Source organism: Zonotrichia albicollis, chromosome 19, assembly GCF_047830755.1.
Source record: "Zonotrichia albicollis isolate bZonAlb1 chromosome 19, bZonAlb1.hap1, whole genome shotgun sequence".
Classification (NCBI taxonomy): domain Eukaryota; kingdom Metazoa; phylum Chordata; class Aves; order Passeriformes; family Passerellidae; genus Zonotrichia; species Zonotrichia albicollis.
This window is the reverse complement of record NC_133837.1, coordinates 12952837-12971305: the sequence shown is the minus strand read 5'-3', so window position 1 is coordinate 12971305 and position 18469 is coordinate 12952837. Positions and strand designations below refer to the sequence as shown.

At 48.6% G+C, this 18469-nt stretch overlaps 1 protein-coding gene across 3 annotated transcripts in view; it reads left to right on the top strand.

The window, feature by feature from the left end:
* Nucleotides 1-18469, top strand: part of RPTOR (regulatory associated protein of MTOR complex 1) — a 98649-nt gene that overhangs the window by 25369 nt on the left and 54811 nt on the right. For all 3 annotated transcript variants that reach the window (XR_012583295.1, XM_074555337.1, XM_074555336.1), the window contains exons 4-9: nucleotides 1261-1419; nucleotides 3924-4070; nucleotides 6158-6333; nucleotides 10519-10578; nucleotides 13358-13458; nucleotides 14347-14491. Coding sequence is in view for 2 of the 3 variants with exons in the window: in XM_074555337.1 (XP_074411438.1) it covers nucleotides 1261-1419; nucleotides 3924-4070; nucleotides 6158-6333; nucleotides 10519-10578; nucleotides 13358-13458; nucleotides 14347-14491 (788 nt within the window). In the remaining variant the exon portion in view is untranslated. The remainder of the gene's footprint in view (nucleotides 1-1260; nucleotides 1420-3923; nucleotides 4071-6157; nucleotides 6334-10518; nucleotides 10579-13357; nucleotides 13459-14346; nucleotides 14492-18469) is intronic.

Below are 18469 nucleotides of genomic sequence, written 5' to 3'. Positions count from 1 at the left end.
TATTGTGATTCTGGGGTTTCAGTCTCTGCAGAGACTGAAAGAAGACAGAAAGAGCCAGGTTTTTGTCTTTCAAAGGACAGTTGAAAGACTTTCAGTTATTATTTGGCCTTACTTCAAAAAAATGCACTTTTGAGCGTGACAAACCAGCTCCTACCTGGGTGTCTTGAACTGAGCCAAGCTAAAAGGGGTTGGAAGCATTGGGGTTTTTGCCAGTTTGATTTTCCCTCCATCCTCCAAAGTGCCCTGAGTTCAGTGCTCACAGGAGCAGTAACAGGGTGTCCACAGGCACAGCTGGGGGAATACAGCAGATTTAACCAAGGCAAAGGGCAGTTTCCAATGGCTCTCCATCACTTTTCTCCCTTCTTACCCAGCTGGGTGAATGTCAAATTCCTGGGCCTTTTGTCTCAAGAATGATGTTGACCTATACAATTTTCTCTCATCAAGAGAGGGAATTTATTCAGTTGGAGGTGCAGAGGGTGTGAATTGGAGGATTAGGGGGCTACTTGTGAGACTGGCTAATGCTGAAACACATTTCCCCTTCCTAAGGCTTTCTGAATGTTAATAATTGAAAAGTGAGCGAGCTGGGTGGGAGCTGGGAGCTGTGCTGAGCTCCCTCCAGCCCGTGCTGTTGGTGTGTGTGGGTCCCACAGCAGCAGACACACTTTGTTTATCCAGCCCCACTGCCAAAGGTCTGTGTTTGCTTTCCCAAAGCTGCCAGTTCCTGTCCACACTGCTTTGGGAAAGGAAACACAGAGCATTGGCAGTGCGGGGTACCTGCAGCAGAGGCTGGACAGAGTTAAAGAATAAAGCAGGGATTTATTGAAATGCCTCAAAGGATCCACCTTGGGCAGCACAAGAGCCCAGCCAGGGCTGCACCCAAGATGGATGATGGGTCACGGCTTTTCACACTTTTACAAGTTTTGCTCCACGTGTGCATATTGGGGTTCATTGTCCCATTACAGCTCCAGGTTTTGCAATCCCGCCCTCCCAGTTTGGTTTCTTCAATTCTCTGTTGTTTACACTTTTTGGGCATTTTGAGGCTTTTTGTTGTTGACACTTTTTGTACTGAAGCTGCAGCGGTGTCCTTGGTTCTGGGGCTGGAAAAGGATTGGTTTGAGTGACTGAGCTGTGAGAGAACTGCTGACACTTTATGTGAAATTCAGAGTTATTTACCAATGCAGCCTCTGGGAGTACAACAGCTCAAACTGCAGCCCCCACTAGCAGGGGCTGTGAGCAGTGACCGTGTCCCTGCTGTCCCAGGCCAGGTACAAGCAGAGCCTGGACCCCACGGTGGACGAGGTGAAGAAGCTGTGCACGTCGCTGCGGCGCAACGCCAAGGAGGAGCGCGTGCTGTTCCACTACAACGGGCACGGCGTGCCCCGGCCCACCGTCAACGGCGAGATCTGGGTCTTCAACAAGGTGGGTGTGCCAGCCCTGCAGCCTGGGACTCCTGCAGCCACACTGCTGTGGGATGGGGGGACCCTAAAGCCTGCCCAGTGCCACCCCTGCCATGGCAGGGACACCCCAACCGCCCCAGGGTGTCCCAGCCGCAATGTCCAACCTGGCCCTGGGCACTGCCAGGGATCCAGGGGCAGCCACAGCAAATCTGGGCATCTGTGCCAGGGCCTGCCCACCCTCACTTGTATAATAACCAGACAGGACTCAGCTTCTTCATGAAGGAAAAGCCCATTCTGTATTTACATTGTTTATGTTTGTAAATGTAAGTTATTTGGGGGTGTTCATTAAGATGGAACAAGAGATGGAACCAGATCCTTCTTATTTCCAGAAAGGGAACTGTGGACACCTCACTCTGTTGAAAGCAGCTTTAATGGATCATTTGGAAAGTTGCACAGAAGCTAAAGCTGTAATGAATTTATAGGAAATTTTAGAAGGTATCCTGTTAAACTTCATTGGTGAGCAATACAGTGAAGCTCAGTTTATTGGTTGGTAAGGGCTATTGTATATGTATAACAAATTTTGTCGTTCTAGAAATGTTTACATATTTTCTTCACAGATTCTTATGGGACAGATTTCTTGGTTTTGCAGGTGTTGTTGGATCAGTAAGGAGTCATGTTCTAGTTTAGTTGTCGTCTCCTAAGCAAATCTCAATGTGGCTTCAAAAGGAGAAAAAATCAACCTGCCCCTACTTCAGTTATGTTTATTTTGACATTTTGAGGAGTTTCTCTGCAAATTTTCAGTATCTCTGATTGTTCACTAAACAACTGGGGATGGAATCTGTTCACCTGCAGTTTCCAGTTAGGCTGTGGTTTTGGGAAGGGGCACAGAGGGATGGTGGGGCAGTGCTGGAGCAGAGACTTCTCCTCTAGGGAACAAACTGTGTGTCCAGCCCAGGGTGGCAGCAGCACCAAAGCATCACCCTTCCACTCTGCTTTAACACCCCTTCTTGCTTCAAACGGCCTCATTTACATATCATTAGCAAATTTGATGGTTTATGTGACCCCCACAGTGGAGCTGGAACATAAAATTCTTCTGCTTGGAAATACCACAGTATTAATCAGAGCTATAATCTGATCATAGCTGGAGCAAGATGCCTTGGAAATGTAAAGGTAAAACAATGCCTGCCCATAAAATGCCCTTGATGGGATGTGTCAGAGCAGGTTTTTATGGGGAACTTCCTGGGCTTGGCGTGTGCTGCACGTGAGGGGTGACCTTAGGAAAGGCTGTGCTGAGGACGGGCTGTTTGTACCTCATCCCACCCCACAGTGATTTGCAGAGCTCCAGCTCCCTAAAACTTCAGCTTTTATCAACAAATTTCCCTATTCATGTTAATGAACCAACCCAAACTGTTACAAATGGGCAAAGCTGGGGTTTGGAAATGCCTTTCCCCTCCCTGCCTTGCATAACACATGGTTTATGGTCCCTCCTGTCTTTATCGACGCTGATACGTGCCCTTGAAAATTTGATTTTTGTAAAAAGTTTACTGGTTTTATTACAGCTATTTTAAGTCTCTTGAATTTAAATGAGAGTTATGATCCCATCCATCATCCTGCTGATGTTAATAGGAACATCACAGCTTTTCCTGAGGATTTTGGGCTGAGCTCAGGCTTGGAGGAACACCAGGTTGCTCTGTGCCTGCAGCTGAAAAGGATCCTGCTGGCAGCCACTGGCTGTTTGGTGCTGACTCTTTGCAGGCAGGAATCTGTGGTTTATATTTTCAGCTCACTTGGTCCAGGACTGGCTCCTCAGAACTGGTTTTAAGTGGCTGATTTTTATCCTCTTGCCTCCAGTTATTTGGGGGCGTTCATTAAGATGGAAGACAAGGAACAAGATCCTCCTTATTTCCAGAAAGGGAACTGTGGGCACCTCACTCTGTTGAAGGCAGCTTTGTTGGTTTTAATTTTAATGGATAATTTGGAAAGTTGCACAGAAGCTAAAGCTGTAATAAAATTATGAAGCATCTCGTTAGGCTCAGGCGGGGTAGTGCTGATGGGCTGCAGGGGCTTAATTAGCCATCCTGATTTATTGATGGGGTTTTCAGTTTAAGATGTTTGATGTTAAATTAAAGACAGCTGGTTTGCATCCTTTATCAGTGTTGCAGAAATTTGGGATAAAATTGGACTATTAAATGCTGTTTGGAGTTGTTAGCACACATCACAGCTCTAAATATCTGATACTGAAAACTCTTGGCAAAGTTTTGGGCTTTTTTTTTTTTTTAAGAGTTGGGCTTTTCAAATAATGCCACAATAAAATCTGCTTGTTGCTTGTGTTGACTTGGGCTCACATCCTCACTATTGGCAGATCCTGACTGAGGTTTGTAGTCATTAATAATTCCAATCTAGGATTTATGTTGGGCTTTCAGAGTTGGGTTTTGTGGACCCAGTGTTGGGTTTTGTGGACCCAGTCCAAGCCCTGCTCCTTCCCTGGTGACTGCAGTGGTGCTTTGCTCTGCTCTCCCCCTGCAGAACTACACCCAGTACATCCCCCTGTCCATCTACGACCTGCAGACCTGGATGGGCAGCCCTTCCATCTTCGTCTACGACTGCTCCAACGCCGGCCTCATTGTCAAGTCCTTCAAGCAGTTTGCACTACAGAGAGAGCAGGAGCTGGAGGTGAGAGCTCAGCCTGCTGCCCTTCACTCAGCACAAATGGAGTTCAAGCTTGCTTTGCTGTGTACACTGAAAAATGGGTTTAAAACCGTGTTGGAAGGCAAATTAATTTGCAAATAACTTTGCCACTCTGATCTTTCTGGTTCAGTTTGCTATCCCATTAAACTTGGAATGATTTTTAATACAAGCACTAATTAAATGTTAATGTTAATAGAATCAATTTGGGCCCTAATGGTCTTTTCTGCTGAGATGAATGCTGAGGTGAACAAGACATCATTTTTTTGGTTGCAAAACTCTGGGATCTGGGGCTGTATTTTGATGCAGTTGTGGTTTTGTGGTGTTGAAGTGAATGCAAAAATGTGGAAGAACAAAAACCTGATCCACACTGGGATTGTCCTGGTGGTTCCAGTTCTGCAGAGTGTGGAATGTGTTCCCAATGAAAAGCTGCCTTTGGTTGCAAATGGAATTAGTAATAAATTTACTGAAGCAAATCTGAAATGCAGAGTGGAAGGGAAGGAGTTGGAATGTTCTGTGCAGCCTCCCCCCTGCTGCCTGTAGCTCCCATTTGTAAAGATTCACTTCTCACACTTCTAGGACACTGGATTAGCAACCCCAAAGCTTCAAGGAAGGAATATTAATTAATCAGGCAACTGAGTGTCACAAATAACCTCCAAACAGATGTTAGGTGTCCCTGCCTGTCAGTCCTTTCCTTTGGAATTCCAGATTTTGGAGATGCATTAGTGGGGGCTCTTTGGCAGGTGGAAATTCCAATGTACTGAAGAACACAGCCTGATAGCCTGGGATATACAGATCATTTCATTATTCCTTCTCTTCCATAAAACAATTCCACAAGGAGAAAGTTCCCATGGTCTGTGGCTTGGGAAGAACATGGAACTGCCAGACAGGATCAATAGAATTGGAGCAGGAGTCAGAGAAGGGGGTCTGAATGTCCTTCCCCAGGTTTCCCCATCAGCCTGGGGCTCCACTGGGATATTTTGGGGCCTTTCTCCTTCGTGGGTACAATGCTCTCTCCAGCACTGTGGGTTGGTTTCTCATTCTGTTCCCCAGCAGGCTGAGCAGGTCTGACTTCACCTCCCCTTGCCCTGCTCTCTTCACCAAGCTCCTTTTGCCCTGGGCTGGTGCTGAGGACTTGGAGGCTCCTGAGGGGGCAGCAGCCCCAGGGACCCCTCTGAGAGGCAGATCCAGGGCTCAGGTGGAGTTTGTGCAGGGAAACCTCTGCAAATCCAGCCAGGGGAGGAGGATGAGCACGAGTGACAGAGTCTTTGTTCCAACAAACATTCCATTCCACCTTCCCTGGGATTTCCCGTGCTCTGAGGCTCCATGGGACAGCTGCTTTAGTGCTGCAGCACAGGTTAACACTGCCAGTTAATTTGGTGATGAAAACACTTCCCGGGTTATGTGTCTGCTTTTCATTCTGTCCTTAGCTTTCATTAACTCCTGGTGCCTGACTGGGGCTGCTGCTGGTGGGGAGCAGAGAGCAGAGCCCCGCTCACAGCGGCGCGAGAGCGTGCAGGGGAATTCATTTGGAAAATTATAAATTATCCAATTGTTCAAATTCATGAAGAGTGAAGCAAAGCTGCAGCTCATGCTCCAGAGGGGCTGCCAGAGTGATCAGGATAATTGTTCCCCATTCCCCTGCAAGCAGATCAGAGGAGTTTGCTCTTCCTTTAATCTGCCAGAGGGATTCTCACCTCCTGATTCCGCATCTTGCCCTAATGAAAAAAATGCAAAATGTTGGAAAGAAACTTTGGTGGCTGAAGTTCACTTTGTTTACCTGGTTCAGAAAGGTGCTGGGAAGATTATTGATGTTTTCACACCCTGAATTATTAGTCTTAAAGATCATATTCTTAGTCAAAATCTTAAACAGGAGAATCCCTGTGCTTTTGGAGAATGGGAATGTTGGTCTGTAGGGCATTTTTATAGACTGAGGTTTGGTCTATGGGGTATTTCTGGACTGACTCTGGACTTAGTTGAGTGCTGTTAATGAGGTGTGAGTTAAAGCTGTGCTGGTGCTGCCACTCTGGCGCCTCTCCCTGACTCCCCCTGGGGAATTGCCTTGTTCTCCACAGGTGGCTGCCATCAACCCCAACCACCCCCTTGCCCAGATGCCTCTGCCCCCCTCCATGAAGAACTGCATCCAGCTGGCAGCCTGTGAGGCCAACGAGCTGCTGCCCATGATCCCAGACCTGCCTGCAGACCTGTTCACCTCCTGCCTCACCACTCCCATCAAGATTGCTCTGCGCTGGTGAGTGGGGACCCCCCGACCCCCCTGTCCCCTGCCTGGGCTTGGGGAACACAAAATCTGCTCCTAAAAGCTCCCCCTGCCCCTGCCTGGGGTACAAAAGCTGCTCCTGACCCAGAGCAACCCTGCAATATTGAACAGTGGGGTTTGAACAGGGCACTGGGGACAGAGGCTTATTAATGAGAGCTAGAAAGGTGAAAATATTGTTATCTTCTACTTATTGTGTTTTAGTTTCCAGCTCAATATCTAGGTTTGCTCAGATTAAGGGGGTTACTGATCTGGGAATTAAATATCTGCTTCCTCAGAGACCAGGGATGGTACACAGTGCAATACAGCTCTCTGCAAAGTGTCCTTTGCACAAATCACATTCCAAATATTGCAGTTGCTGTAAATAATGCAGTAGCTCTAAACAGTGGTGGAGTGAGAGGAAGGGAGTGATAAACCAGGGAAAGATGTTCTGGAATGACAGCCCAAGTTAATTAGGCAGGAAGGTAGAAAAGGCTGCTCCAGAGGGCAGGAGCTTTCCAAGAGCAGAGCTCACCCAGCATCAGGGACCTGAGCTCAGAGGCTCCATTCCCAAAGGCTCCATTCCCAAAGGCCCTTCCAGCTGCTCCTCTCAAGTTTGTGCCTGGTCCAGACTGGAAAAACGTCAGGGCATTTGCTGGATGAGGTTTGAACAGGCAGAAGCGCACAGACACTGCAGGTGGTGGGGAGGAATTGTCACCACAGCTCCAAGAGTTACTCACTGCCCTTTGGGGATATTTGTAATTAGTCACAATTGTGTTTCACATCAGCAGCAAACCGAGCGAGTTCCTGTGGCCAGGCTCAGGTTTGGGTATGTGAAGTTCTGTAGGAGAGGTTTTCTGGTGGGTTTTGTTTGTTAGCTATGCTGAGAAAGGTTTTTTGGGGATGCTGTGATCTGCTCAGGAATTTCCTGTTCCTCATCTCCATGGGAACGTGGCTGAGGGGCTGAGCAGGGCAGGTTCTGCACAGGCCACACCTGCATGGGAGATCCTCTGAGCTGTGTTTGACAGGAAAGGTGTTTGCAAAACTGCTCAGAGAAGGGTTTAAACACCTCAGCCTCAGCTGCAAGGTGCCAAGGGAGCTCCTGGGTAGTGAGGAATTTCCTCTCATTTCCACTGCAGTGATTGTGTGGTGTTCACTGCACTCTCAGGAATTTCATTCTCTGATGAAGGTTATGCTCCTTTGTGCCCCCAGGTGATTGGCATTGTTGCAGGTGTGGTTTTATCCATGCAGTCCTGTAAATAATGAGTGCTGCTGTGGATCATTGGTTTTTACTGATGTTAAACACAGCAAATGCAAAAGCAGACCCTCTGCTGCATTCTGAGGGTTTGAGCCAAGCTGTGGTTAACCAAAAATCAACACAGAGACCTTTGCCATTAAAACTTCCCTTTTCCTTCATCTCAGCCCTTGTCCTGAAGCTGACCCAGAACCCTGTGGAACTGCTTTTGAAATAGAACATTTGTGCAGCTCCAGACCGGCCCTCTAATGAGGTTTCACACAGGGAATTTATGGGCAAGTGGAAGCTCGGATAAACGTTGATCCATCCCGTGTTGTTCTCTGTAGCAAAGTCACTGAAGGACAGAATCCCTCATCAGCTGGGGCTGCAGCTGCAGCCACTCCTGTGTGATCCCAGGGAGCTGAAGCTGCTGCTGGGAGGAGGAGCACAGGCCAGCCAAGCCCTGGCATGTGGGGCAGGGAGCTGCACTGGTGCCAGCTGCAGTTCCAGGAGCCTGGAGGGTGCCCTGCCCGTGTGGACGCTCGCTGTCCTTGTGCGTGCACGCAGATCTGCAGCTATATAAAGCTGTGGGTGAGGCAGGCTGGGGGCTAAGCTGCAGGGATTGTTAATCCTGAGGCAGGCAGGGCTGCTGAGCAGCTGTGGAGCTCTGCTTTACTGCAGGGATTGTTAATCCTGACAGATCTGGCTGTGCAGCTCTGCTTTACGCAGCTGCCCTGCAGGCACAGCTCAGGGCTGACTCATGTGCCAGCGCTCCTGGAAGGTGACAGCAGGCTGAGCCACACACTCAGTGCCCTCAGGGCCTGGGGGCTGTGAGATCCTGTCCATACTGAGGGGTGGGATCCTGCAAAGGGCTGGAAAAGCCCCAAAGAGCAAAGCCCTGGGGAGGTGGAGATGGGCACTGGGTCCTGCAGAAGGCACAGCCAGCACGGGAAGGGAATGGGAAAGGATCAGAGCTGTGCCTGCTGCTGCTCTGTTTAAAGGGTTTTGTGGGGCTTCCCCTAATGTATTTATTGTGCTTTTCTGCTTGAGGTTTTGGGGTTAACTCAGCCAATCCTGTGTCCCACATTGGTTTAGACAAACTACACTGGGTTTCAAACTATTCCCGTGATACTGAGCACCATTGCTGGGTTTGGGCTGGGAGGGACCTGAAAACCCATCCAGTGCCACCTCCTGCCACGGGCAGGGACACTTCCCACTGTCCCAGGGTGTCCAAGTCTGTCTGACCTGGAGTTTGAGGTTTATCTTCTTTAATCTGGGACTGTCAGCACCTTCCACTGTGCCAGGCTGCTCCAAGCTGGCCTGGGACACTCCAGGGCCACCACCCTGCTTTGGGGGCAGCAGATGTCACCCTGCAGAGCTGTGTTGCTCTCATGGTCCTTCCAGGCACCCCCAGAAGGGTTAAACTCCCCAGCTTCATTCCAGAGACCTGGCTCTGCCAGCCTGAGGCTGCCTGGGGCTGTTTAGGAGAGAATTTCCCTGCATGGCTCTGTAATGCACTGTCATAAGAATTTTATATTTCAGCAGATTGCACAGGGATCCCAGTGCAGGTTCCTGGGATCTTTATGGCCTCTCTTTGTGCTGGATGACACACACATCAGGAGAACAGCCTGGGGACCACGAGCTTCCAGAGCCTGGCCTCCAGTGAATGCCCCCTCAGGCAGGGGATGCCACAGGGAAACTGGAGTGGTGCTCAGGATCTCAGAAACGAGCTCTGCATGTCCTGTTTTTAATAAATAATTGTTCTCCCCTTGATCTGGGGAGAAAACCTTTGGACATGGACAATGTGGCTCTGGTGAGATGGGGGGAGATGGGACTGCTGGGCAGCTGAGCCCTTGGTGTCCCAGAGAGGGGGAAATGAGATGCACAGAGGGGCAAATTCCTCCTCCAACAGCAGTGAGGGGGTTCCTGAGGGGCTGGGGATGTGGGGCTCTCAGAGGCAGCCATTCCAAGCTGGAATTGCAGGGTTTCCACCCTGGAGCTGTGAGGGAAGCCATTCCAAGCTGGAATTGCAGGATTTCCACCCTGGAGCTGTCAGGGAAGCCATTCCAAGCTGGAATTGCAGGATTTCCACCCTGGAGCTGTGAGGGAAGCCATTCCAAGCTGGAATTGCAGGATTTCCACCCTGGAGCTGTGAGGGAAGCCATTCCAAGCTGGAATTGCAGGAATTCCACCCTGGAGCTGTCAGGGAAGCCATTCCAAGCTGAAATTGCAGGGTTTCCATCCTGGAGCTGCGTTCCCAGTGCTGCCCTGTGCTCCCAGAGGGGCTGGAGGAGGGGGCAGCTCCCCCCTGCCCACACACTCTGCTCGAGCAGCTCTGGGGATTTTCCAGGCGCTGCTGACAGGGCTGCATTTCCAGGGCTGCTGTTCCTGGAGTAGTGGGATTTGTAAGGCTGAGCAAATGGAGTCAGCAGATTTTTTTAATGAAATAACAGAGGTGTCTGAACCCGATGTGTTCCTCCTCTGCCTCCCATGCCCTAATCCAGGGAAGCCCAGGCAAGGCTAAGGACTATTCCAGCAGCCCAACCACAACCTCCCTGCTCTGTCCTGGTGCTCCCAGAGCTGAGCATCATCCCAGCAGCACAACCACAACCTCCCTGCTCTGTCCTGCTCTCCCCAGGGGCTGTGCTGGATGCTATGAGCCCTTTTCCCCCTCCCTGGTGTGCTGGAACACTTTGTCACCCTGACAGCTACAGTGGCCCAGTTGTGACACCTGGCGAAGGAAACGGCCCCAGAAGCACCAGGGTGACAAACGGGTGACAAACTGAGGGCCTGGCTTGGCTCTGATCACACCCTGCTGAAGTTCCCTGCCCAAAGAGCATTTTAAAGGCAGGAGCAGGGCAATGAAGAGCCCTCCTCCTGCCTCCTCCCCACAGAGCCCGGTCGTTAAGCACTCAATTAGTGAGCTCTGTTTTACTGTCTCTCCCCAGGTTCTGCATGCAGAAGAGTGTCAGGCTGGTGCCAGGAGTCACGCTGGATTTAATAGAGAAGTAAGTCAAGCTTTAACTGTACTGCTGTGTCCTGGAAGGGTCAGGGGAGCAGAATTGTGGGTGTAAGTGTAAATTCTGAGCAGGAAGGTGATCCCAGAGCTCCCAGGTGCTCAGTGAGGGGGAATGGAGCTGCCAAGGGTCCTGAGCAGTAATGGGGTGAGATCACAGCAGCTCCCATTGCCTGAGCCATTTTGGCATGTTTGCCATCAGCTGGGGTTCAAAAAGCCTCTGTGCTGCCAGCCCTTCACAGAGGTGTGCTGGGTTAGCCAGGTTCATCAGCAGGGTTGAGGATTTTAATTGTGTTCATTTTATATGGGGAAACTTGATTCTGTCCTCTCAGCCGGGGAGAGGGAGTGATAATGTGAATAAAGCTGCATTTCAGGGACACTCATGGGACCAAAATAAAAATACAGTTTACAACTGACAGAGCAGAGACAAACCCTGTCTCTCAGAGGAGGTGTCAGAGAGGTTTTCAGGGAAAGGATTCACCATTCTTGGGTGTTGCTGGCTCTGAAAGCTCTGGGGAAAATGCGCTGGGTTTTGGGTTTCTCATGGCCTCGAGGAGATGGAAAGCAGGAATGAAACCTCCCTGGGGCTCAGTGCCAAAGGGGTGCACGGTTTGGGGGTGAGGAGGAGGCTCAGGCCACCTCAGGCCACTGCATAAACAATGGCTGTGGCAAGTTAATGAATTTCCAATTGCTACAAGAGTGTCTCTAATCAGAGACGTGGTGAAGTCACTGGAGGGCTGAGGCAGCTCTGACTCAGCCTCACAGAGCACTTGGAGCTTAAATCCTCTTTCAATAAAGGTTTCCTGGCAGAAATGGGTTTTTGTTCAGGCTCTTGGTCTGTCTGTGCCACAGCACACGTGTGTGCCAGCAGCAGCTTCCTGTGGATATCAAATATTTAAACCTCATCATCTTCCTCTGCTCCTTGTATCATTTATGGAAAACACAGATTTTTTTATTGCAGGCTGGAGACAGAGCTGGAATAATTCCTGGATTGCCTATGTGTATATTGTAATTTATAATTCAGTTGTCTTTAAAGCTGGGGAAGGAGTTGATATTGCAATTAAGCTGCAGCCTTTGAGGCTAAATGAAGCTGCACCTTCTCTGAAGGGCTCCAATTTCCAATTATCCAGGCTCAGCCCATGTCCTGATGAGGGAACGTGGGGTGGATCCTGATGTGCATTTCCATCCCAGATCTGAGATGAAGCCAAACAATGCCTCAGCTTAGAAATAAAGATCTTTGCTGGAGCCAGACAGCAAATACAAAGGAATTTTGGTGGAGTGTTGGGAATTTGGGAACTTCTGGCTGCCACCTGACGAGACTTTTGTTGGCAGCCTCTCTGTCCATGTTCCTCCTGCCTTGGGAGCACTTTTCTCTTTGATCCCAAGGCTTCAGATCATCTGTGCTGGAGGTGTGGCTGCTGAGTGAGCTGGGCTTTGTGCTGCTGTCAGAAAGTTTGGGAAAAACCTAAGGAATGGTTTGTGGGAATAAATCCCTGGTAATGGGAATCCAGAACTGAGTGCCAAGGATTACAAGAAGCTTTAATCTCTGTTGCTGCACTGGGCTCCCTCTCCCCAAATCCCCTCTCAGGGCACCAGCAATGGTCTGTGGCACTCCTGGGATTTTCAGCTTGGGTCCATTGTGCAGAAGGAGGGAATTCTGAACAAAAATCCCCCGAGAAGGGGAAAGCAAACAATGGCTGGGGTATTTTAATGAATTTCCAATTGCTACAAGAGTGTCCTAATCAGAGACTGGGGAGGTCACTGGAGGGCTGAGGCAGCTCTGACTCAGCCTCACAGAGCACTTGGAGCTTAAATCCTCTTTCAATAAAGGTTTCCTGGCAGAAACCTTCTGTGGGGCTGCTCAGAAGGGTCTGTGGCTGTGCTCAGGTCCCTGTCCCTGCACAGCAGCTGGGTCCCTTGGTCCCTGGGGCTGGTGACAAAGGGCCCCTGGGGATGTCACCACGTGGGGAAGGTCCTGCTGTGTGAGCCTGCTCCAGGCTGTGTGCACCAGCTCCCCATCCATAAAAGTCACCACAAATAACAAACGTGAGACTGAAATTAATGTTTGCTTCCACTTGAAGCATTATCAAATGTCAGGGGCTGGAAATTGCTCGTGTTTTAACGTCTGTTTATTATTTATGGTGGAAGGTGATAATTCATGGTTTGCCTTTGCCACCTGGCTTTGGCAGTTCCAGCCCCTTGTGGAGATCTCAGTGGAAGGAGTCAGAGGGGGTTTCTGTGTCCCAGGGATCCCAGGGGGGCTCAGCAGGGATGGATTCTCCCCCCTTGGATCCAGGGAAGCCCCCTGGCCCAGGGAGCTGAGCTCTGCTGCAGAGGCTGTTCTGCAATGCAAATATTGACAGGGAATCCTCAGCAGAGCCTCTGTGGCCTCGTGTTCCCCGTGCTGGCTGCAGGGGCTCCATCAGCAAACGCTGCACACAGATCTGTGCTGCTCCTCTGCTACCCAGACAGACAGGAATTTTTCATAAGATGGTAATTTCTGGCTGGATTAGAACTGTGTTTGTACATAGGGATGGTGCAGCTGCATGTGTCAGGAGTGAGTGGCCGTAGAAAGGCTTGGTGCTGATACTTCTGATATTTAAAAACTGGCACAGAAAGGGAATTGGGTTAAATTAGGAATAAACCCACAGGATGTCTTTGCAGGTTGCTGCATGTTTCTGAAACTTCCTCATCCTGTTGCTGGTACCTCCTCATGAGGAGCAAGGCACAGTTACAGGGGTCTCCTGAAGGGCTTTATTTCCCCCTTGTAGGATTCCTGGGAGGCTGAACGACAGGAGAACCCCCCTGGGGGAGCTGAACTGGATCTTCACAGCCATCACTGACACCATTGCCTGGAACGTGCTGCCCCGAGGTGAGGCTGGGCAGGGAGGGGGATGAGGAGTCACATCCATGAGAGCCTGAAATGAGGAGAAAATGAAACTGGAAGAGCAGATCAGGGTGGAGCTGAAAGCTAGTTTGGTTTTTATTTGCTCCTTTTACCAGAGCATTGCAGAGACCTGATGATTAGAACCCAGAAATGGTTTTTCTGTGCTAACACAATTGTTGTAGCTTGAATAATTCTCTTTCTTACTGAATTTGTACAGAGCAATCTGTTTTCTTCCAGCCTTGGTTAATAGCATGAATAAAGGCTTTTTTCCCCCTCTTTGCTGGTAAGGCAGTTTTGTTTCCCATGAGTAACTTCATCCCTCATTTCTCCACCCCTGTTGTGCTCTGAATTGGTACTTCTGGAGCACAAGCAGCCAAATTTGTAAACACTTCTCCAACCCTGCTCTTCCTAATGCTCACACAGCATCAATTCTCCTCTGCCCTGTAGAAGAGAGCACATTTGCTATCTTTTAGGATTCATTTTGGCTTCTCATGAGCACATCACACTGCCAGTTAACAGATGGATAGTTCTTGATTAAACAGTACACAGAGGTCCTGTTCTCCCTCAGTAATTTTCCAAAAACTTAGTCAGGATGAGCTGAGATGAGACACCAAAATGGGAATTTGATCCAGAAAAGGCAAAAAAGAGCCCATGGTAGGAAGTGTTTGAGTTAGTGGAGGATGGATGTATGGTGTCTGAGGGAGCTCTGCAGGCACAGTTTCCCTTTCCTGCTTGTCATCTCATCCCTGCAGAGCTGCTGGGGGTTCCTCCTTGCTGGAGCAAAATATTAACCTGGTTTGATGTCCTGAACCCTTTTTACATCACACCTGAGGTGCTGGCAGGTGCCTGTGCTGACCCCGCCGTCTCTCTCAGATCTCTTCCAGAAGCTCTTCCGGCAGGACCTGCTGGTGGCCAGCTTGTTCCGGAACTTTCTGCTGGCAGAGAGGATCATGAGGTCCTACAACTGCACCCCCGTGAGCAGCCCCAGGCTGCCCCCCACCTACATGCACGCCATGTGGTGAGTGCTGGGCTTCCTGGGCCTGCAGGAGCACCCTGGGGTGCTGCTGGGTGTCCTGCCCATGGTGGGTGCTGGCACTTCAGGGTCCCCTCCTGCCCAGACCATGCCAAGGTTCCCCCTGGGCCTGTGGAGGGGGGCAGGGTTGTGTTTGGGATCCCCCCAGACCAAGGAAGGAACGGTGAGTCTGACTCCATGTGCTCAGAAGGCCCATTTGTTATTTTATGATACTGTGTTATATTAAAGATTACCATATATACATATACTATACATAAAATGATTAAAGAAAAATATTATTTTATGATACTATATTATATTAAAGAAAAATATATATACTATATATATTGATACTATATTATACGAAAGAATCGTATTATTTTATGATACTATATTATATTAAAGAATACCATATATATACTATATATATAAGTACTATATATATAAGTACACTATATTATAATAAAGAATACTATATATACTATATATTATGATACTATATTATATTAAAGAATAATATATATACTATATATATATTGGTACTATATTATATGAAAGAATCGTATTATTTTATGATACTATACTATATTAAAGAATACCATATATATACTATATATATATATAAGGATACTATATTATAATAAAGAATACTATATATACTATATATTATGATACTATATTATATGAAAGAATCGTATTATTTTATGATACTATATTATATTAAAGAATACCATATATATACTATATATATATATATAAGAATACTATATTATAATAAAGAATACTATATATACTATATATTATGATACTATATTATATTAAATAATCATATTATTTTATGATACTATACTATATTAAAGAATACTATTCTTTAATATAATATACTATATTATGCCAAAGAATACTATTCTTTGAAGCCCCTCCCCAGAGCTGCTCCTGCCCTGGGATGCTGTAATTCTGCACAATGTTCCTGTGATTCTGTGCTGCAGGAGCTGCCCCCCAGCCCTGGCAGCTCTCACTCACACCCCACAGAAATGGCTCAGCCTCTGCCTTTGTTTCCCCAGGGACTGTGTGAGGTGGGCAGATCCTTTGCTGAAGTAGGAGAAATTCCTGCTCTAGAGTTCCTATGCTTTTACTGTTGCTTTTAAGATGATTAATGGAAATGGAGGTGGCACAGTTATCAGAAAGCTCTTAAATGCAGTTCTGCCTATCAAACCAATGTCCCACAACAATTATAGTAAAAATAATAATAATAACAGTAATAACCAAAATTCTGGCTTTTATTTTCTTGCTCACTGTGATTAATAGAGCAGCACCAAACAGGGCCAGGTGCAGAGGGGGGCAGTGGCACTGAGGGGCTCCTGGGGACAGGGCAGAGCCTTGCCAAAGGCTGAGGGAGTGACAGGTAAAGGCACTGAGGGGGCTCAGCACTTCCAGGAGCTTTCAATGGCTTTGCTCCATGCAGATGTGCAGGAAGGTGAGCACAGAGAGTGGTGATGAATGAGTGCAGCACTGACAGCAGCAGGGCAGCTGGGACAGTGGCAGCTGAGCTTTCAGGGCCCTTCCAACCCAAACATTCCATGGTTTCTGCAGAGGATGGGGCCAGGCTGGCAGCAGGGAGCCCCAGGAGACTGTGCAGGTGCAGCAAACACTGAGGAGGCATTTGCAGGTCCCACAGAGCTGCTTTAAATATTAAAATCCTGGAGGAAGCTGGGGAGCCTTGGCTGGAGCTGAACATTCTGAGGGCTGGGACATGCAGACAATGAACCCTGAGCACTTTGGGTCAGCAGCTCCTGAGCAAAACTGCTTTGGGCATTTGTGACTGGGATGAGCTGTTCTGTCAGTGTCACCAGGGCTGGGACAGGGCAGGAAAAGCCACCCTGGGGACCCTGAGCTGCTGCTGGACGTGGCAGGGCTCCAGCCATCAGCTGCACTCTGCAAGTGCAGCAGGGTAGGACTCGCTGTTGCAGGAGTTTCAAAATTAAACCAGTAAATTTCTGGAGTTATTTATGGCTTGTTTTTTTTGCCAGCATATTAAAAATCTATATTTTCTGTTCCTTATAGGGACATAATTCATTCTTATTGCCAGCCTATTAAAAGCCTGTGTTTCTGGTTTCCTGTGGGAATATGGCTTGACTTGAGTTGGTGTTGCCATCCATGAGCCACAGGAATGAAATGGGAGCTCCTGGATCCCACTTTTATCTCTCTCAGACTCACATGGCAGCACAGTGGGGTCTACAAACACGTTTTCTTGGCTCATAGTGTGGTTCTGGAGCAGAGTGGTGCTGGAAATTCCTTTGGGAAGCTGCAGGATGGTGCTGGGGACACCTTTGTGAAGCCACTCAGAGCACAGCACCTCTGCTGCTGCTGCTTTGTAGGATTTACCAGAAGAAATTCCATAAGAACAGGACACAAAGAGCTCTTTTCCACATGAATCCTAAACACTGGTGAGGTAGAGAGCAAGAGAGCAGGGAACTGACACACTTTATTCAGTGCCCTCCAAAAAACATGCAGTTTGCAGCAAATCCAGCAAAAGGGAAAATTCCACTTTTGGCCGAGGTGGCTCAGTGGTTATTAGGAACTTTTAGTAAGGACAGATTTAGAAACTAATTTAGGGCTCCTTGAAATATTTTCTAAAAATAATTACTTGTCTATCACCTTTCACTCAGGAATTTGTAATGGATGCCTGATCTGAAAGCTGCAGCCCCATTTTACAGATGGGATGAGCTGGGTGATGGACGAGGGCAGGGGTGTTGGCCACAGGTGCTGGAAAGGATGAAACTCCAGCCAGGGCATTGTGTGGAACCCAGGTCTGTGGCTCTGATCTAGCAGAGTTTTCTGATGGGTGTTTTATCCAGACTTTCCCCAGATTTTCAATCCCCAGCCATTAGTTTGGGGAGCAAGTCTGGCTGCTGTGACAAGGTCTGCATGTGGTGGGAGCAGCTCTGCAAACACCAATTGAGCTTCAATTTTCACCTCTTGGATGATTCCCACTGCCCTTCTGGGGCACCAAATGTACCTTTGTGCTCTCTCTGCTTTGCTCAGCCCATCTGTGCTGTGCAGGGTTCTGCAGGTGACCTGGGCTGGCGCTGAGCTGGCATCTGGCACAGCTGGGACACAGCTGCTGGAGCTGGGAGCTGCTCTGCCTTTTCAAAACTCAGCCCTTCAAGTTGGTGTTCTGGCCAATTCATTTGTGTCCACAGTGTCCTTTTGAGCTGGAACTTGAGGAGAAGTGAGAATTTCCCTTTTTTGAGGGGATGTTTGACCCAGGAGCTGTCAGTCTCCTCCCTTCACCAAGCAGGGCAGGGTGCTTTGGGTCAGGAGAGCTGATCTCTGTGGCTGGGCCCCTTGGACACAATCTGACCCATTACTTCTGGTTTTCCTGCTTTTCTTGGCTTGAGCTGTGCCTCTCAGCCCCTTCCCCTGGGGCTGTGTCTGTGCGCTGCCCTCACTGCAGGGCCCTAATGCAGGATTAATATTAACATGAATATTAATATCCATTGATTGGCTGTGCTGTGCAGCTGAGAGTGGCTCTGTCTGTGGTGCCTGAGCACAGAGCTCTGTCAGCACCTTGATCTGTGCTGTGATGGATGAGGCTTTGTGCATTACTTCTGCTGCCAGCTGCTTTTATTCACGGCCTCTGAAAAGACCTAATAATGTGTTTGGAAATATTTCCTAACACAGGTCATATATTAAACCCCAAGTGCCTTAATTATGCTTTGGAAGAGCTACAACCCATCCCTAATAGAAACACTGTGGTGTGTTTGCAGGCCATGAAATTTGGGTTGAAAGGAGCCATAATGTACTGCAAATCCAGGGAGCTGGAGATTGGGGCTGGAAACAAAACCATAATGCAGCAAGGCAATTGCAGGTGGAGCAGGATGGATCAGGGCTGCCCAGCCATCCCTCAGGGAAATGAGGAGCTGGAGCTGCACCCAGGCACTCAGGGCTCTGCAGGAGGAAGGTGATTGTTGGGAGAGGCAT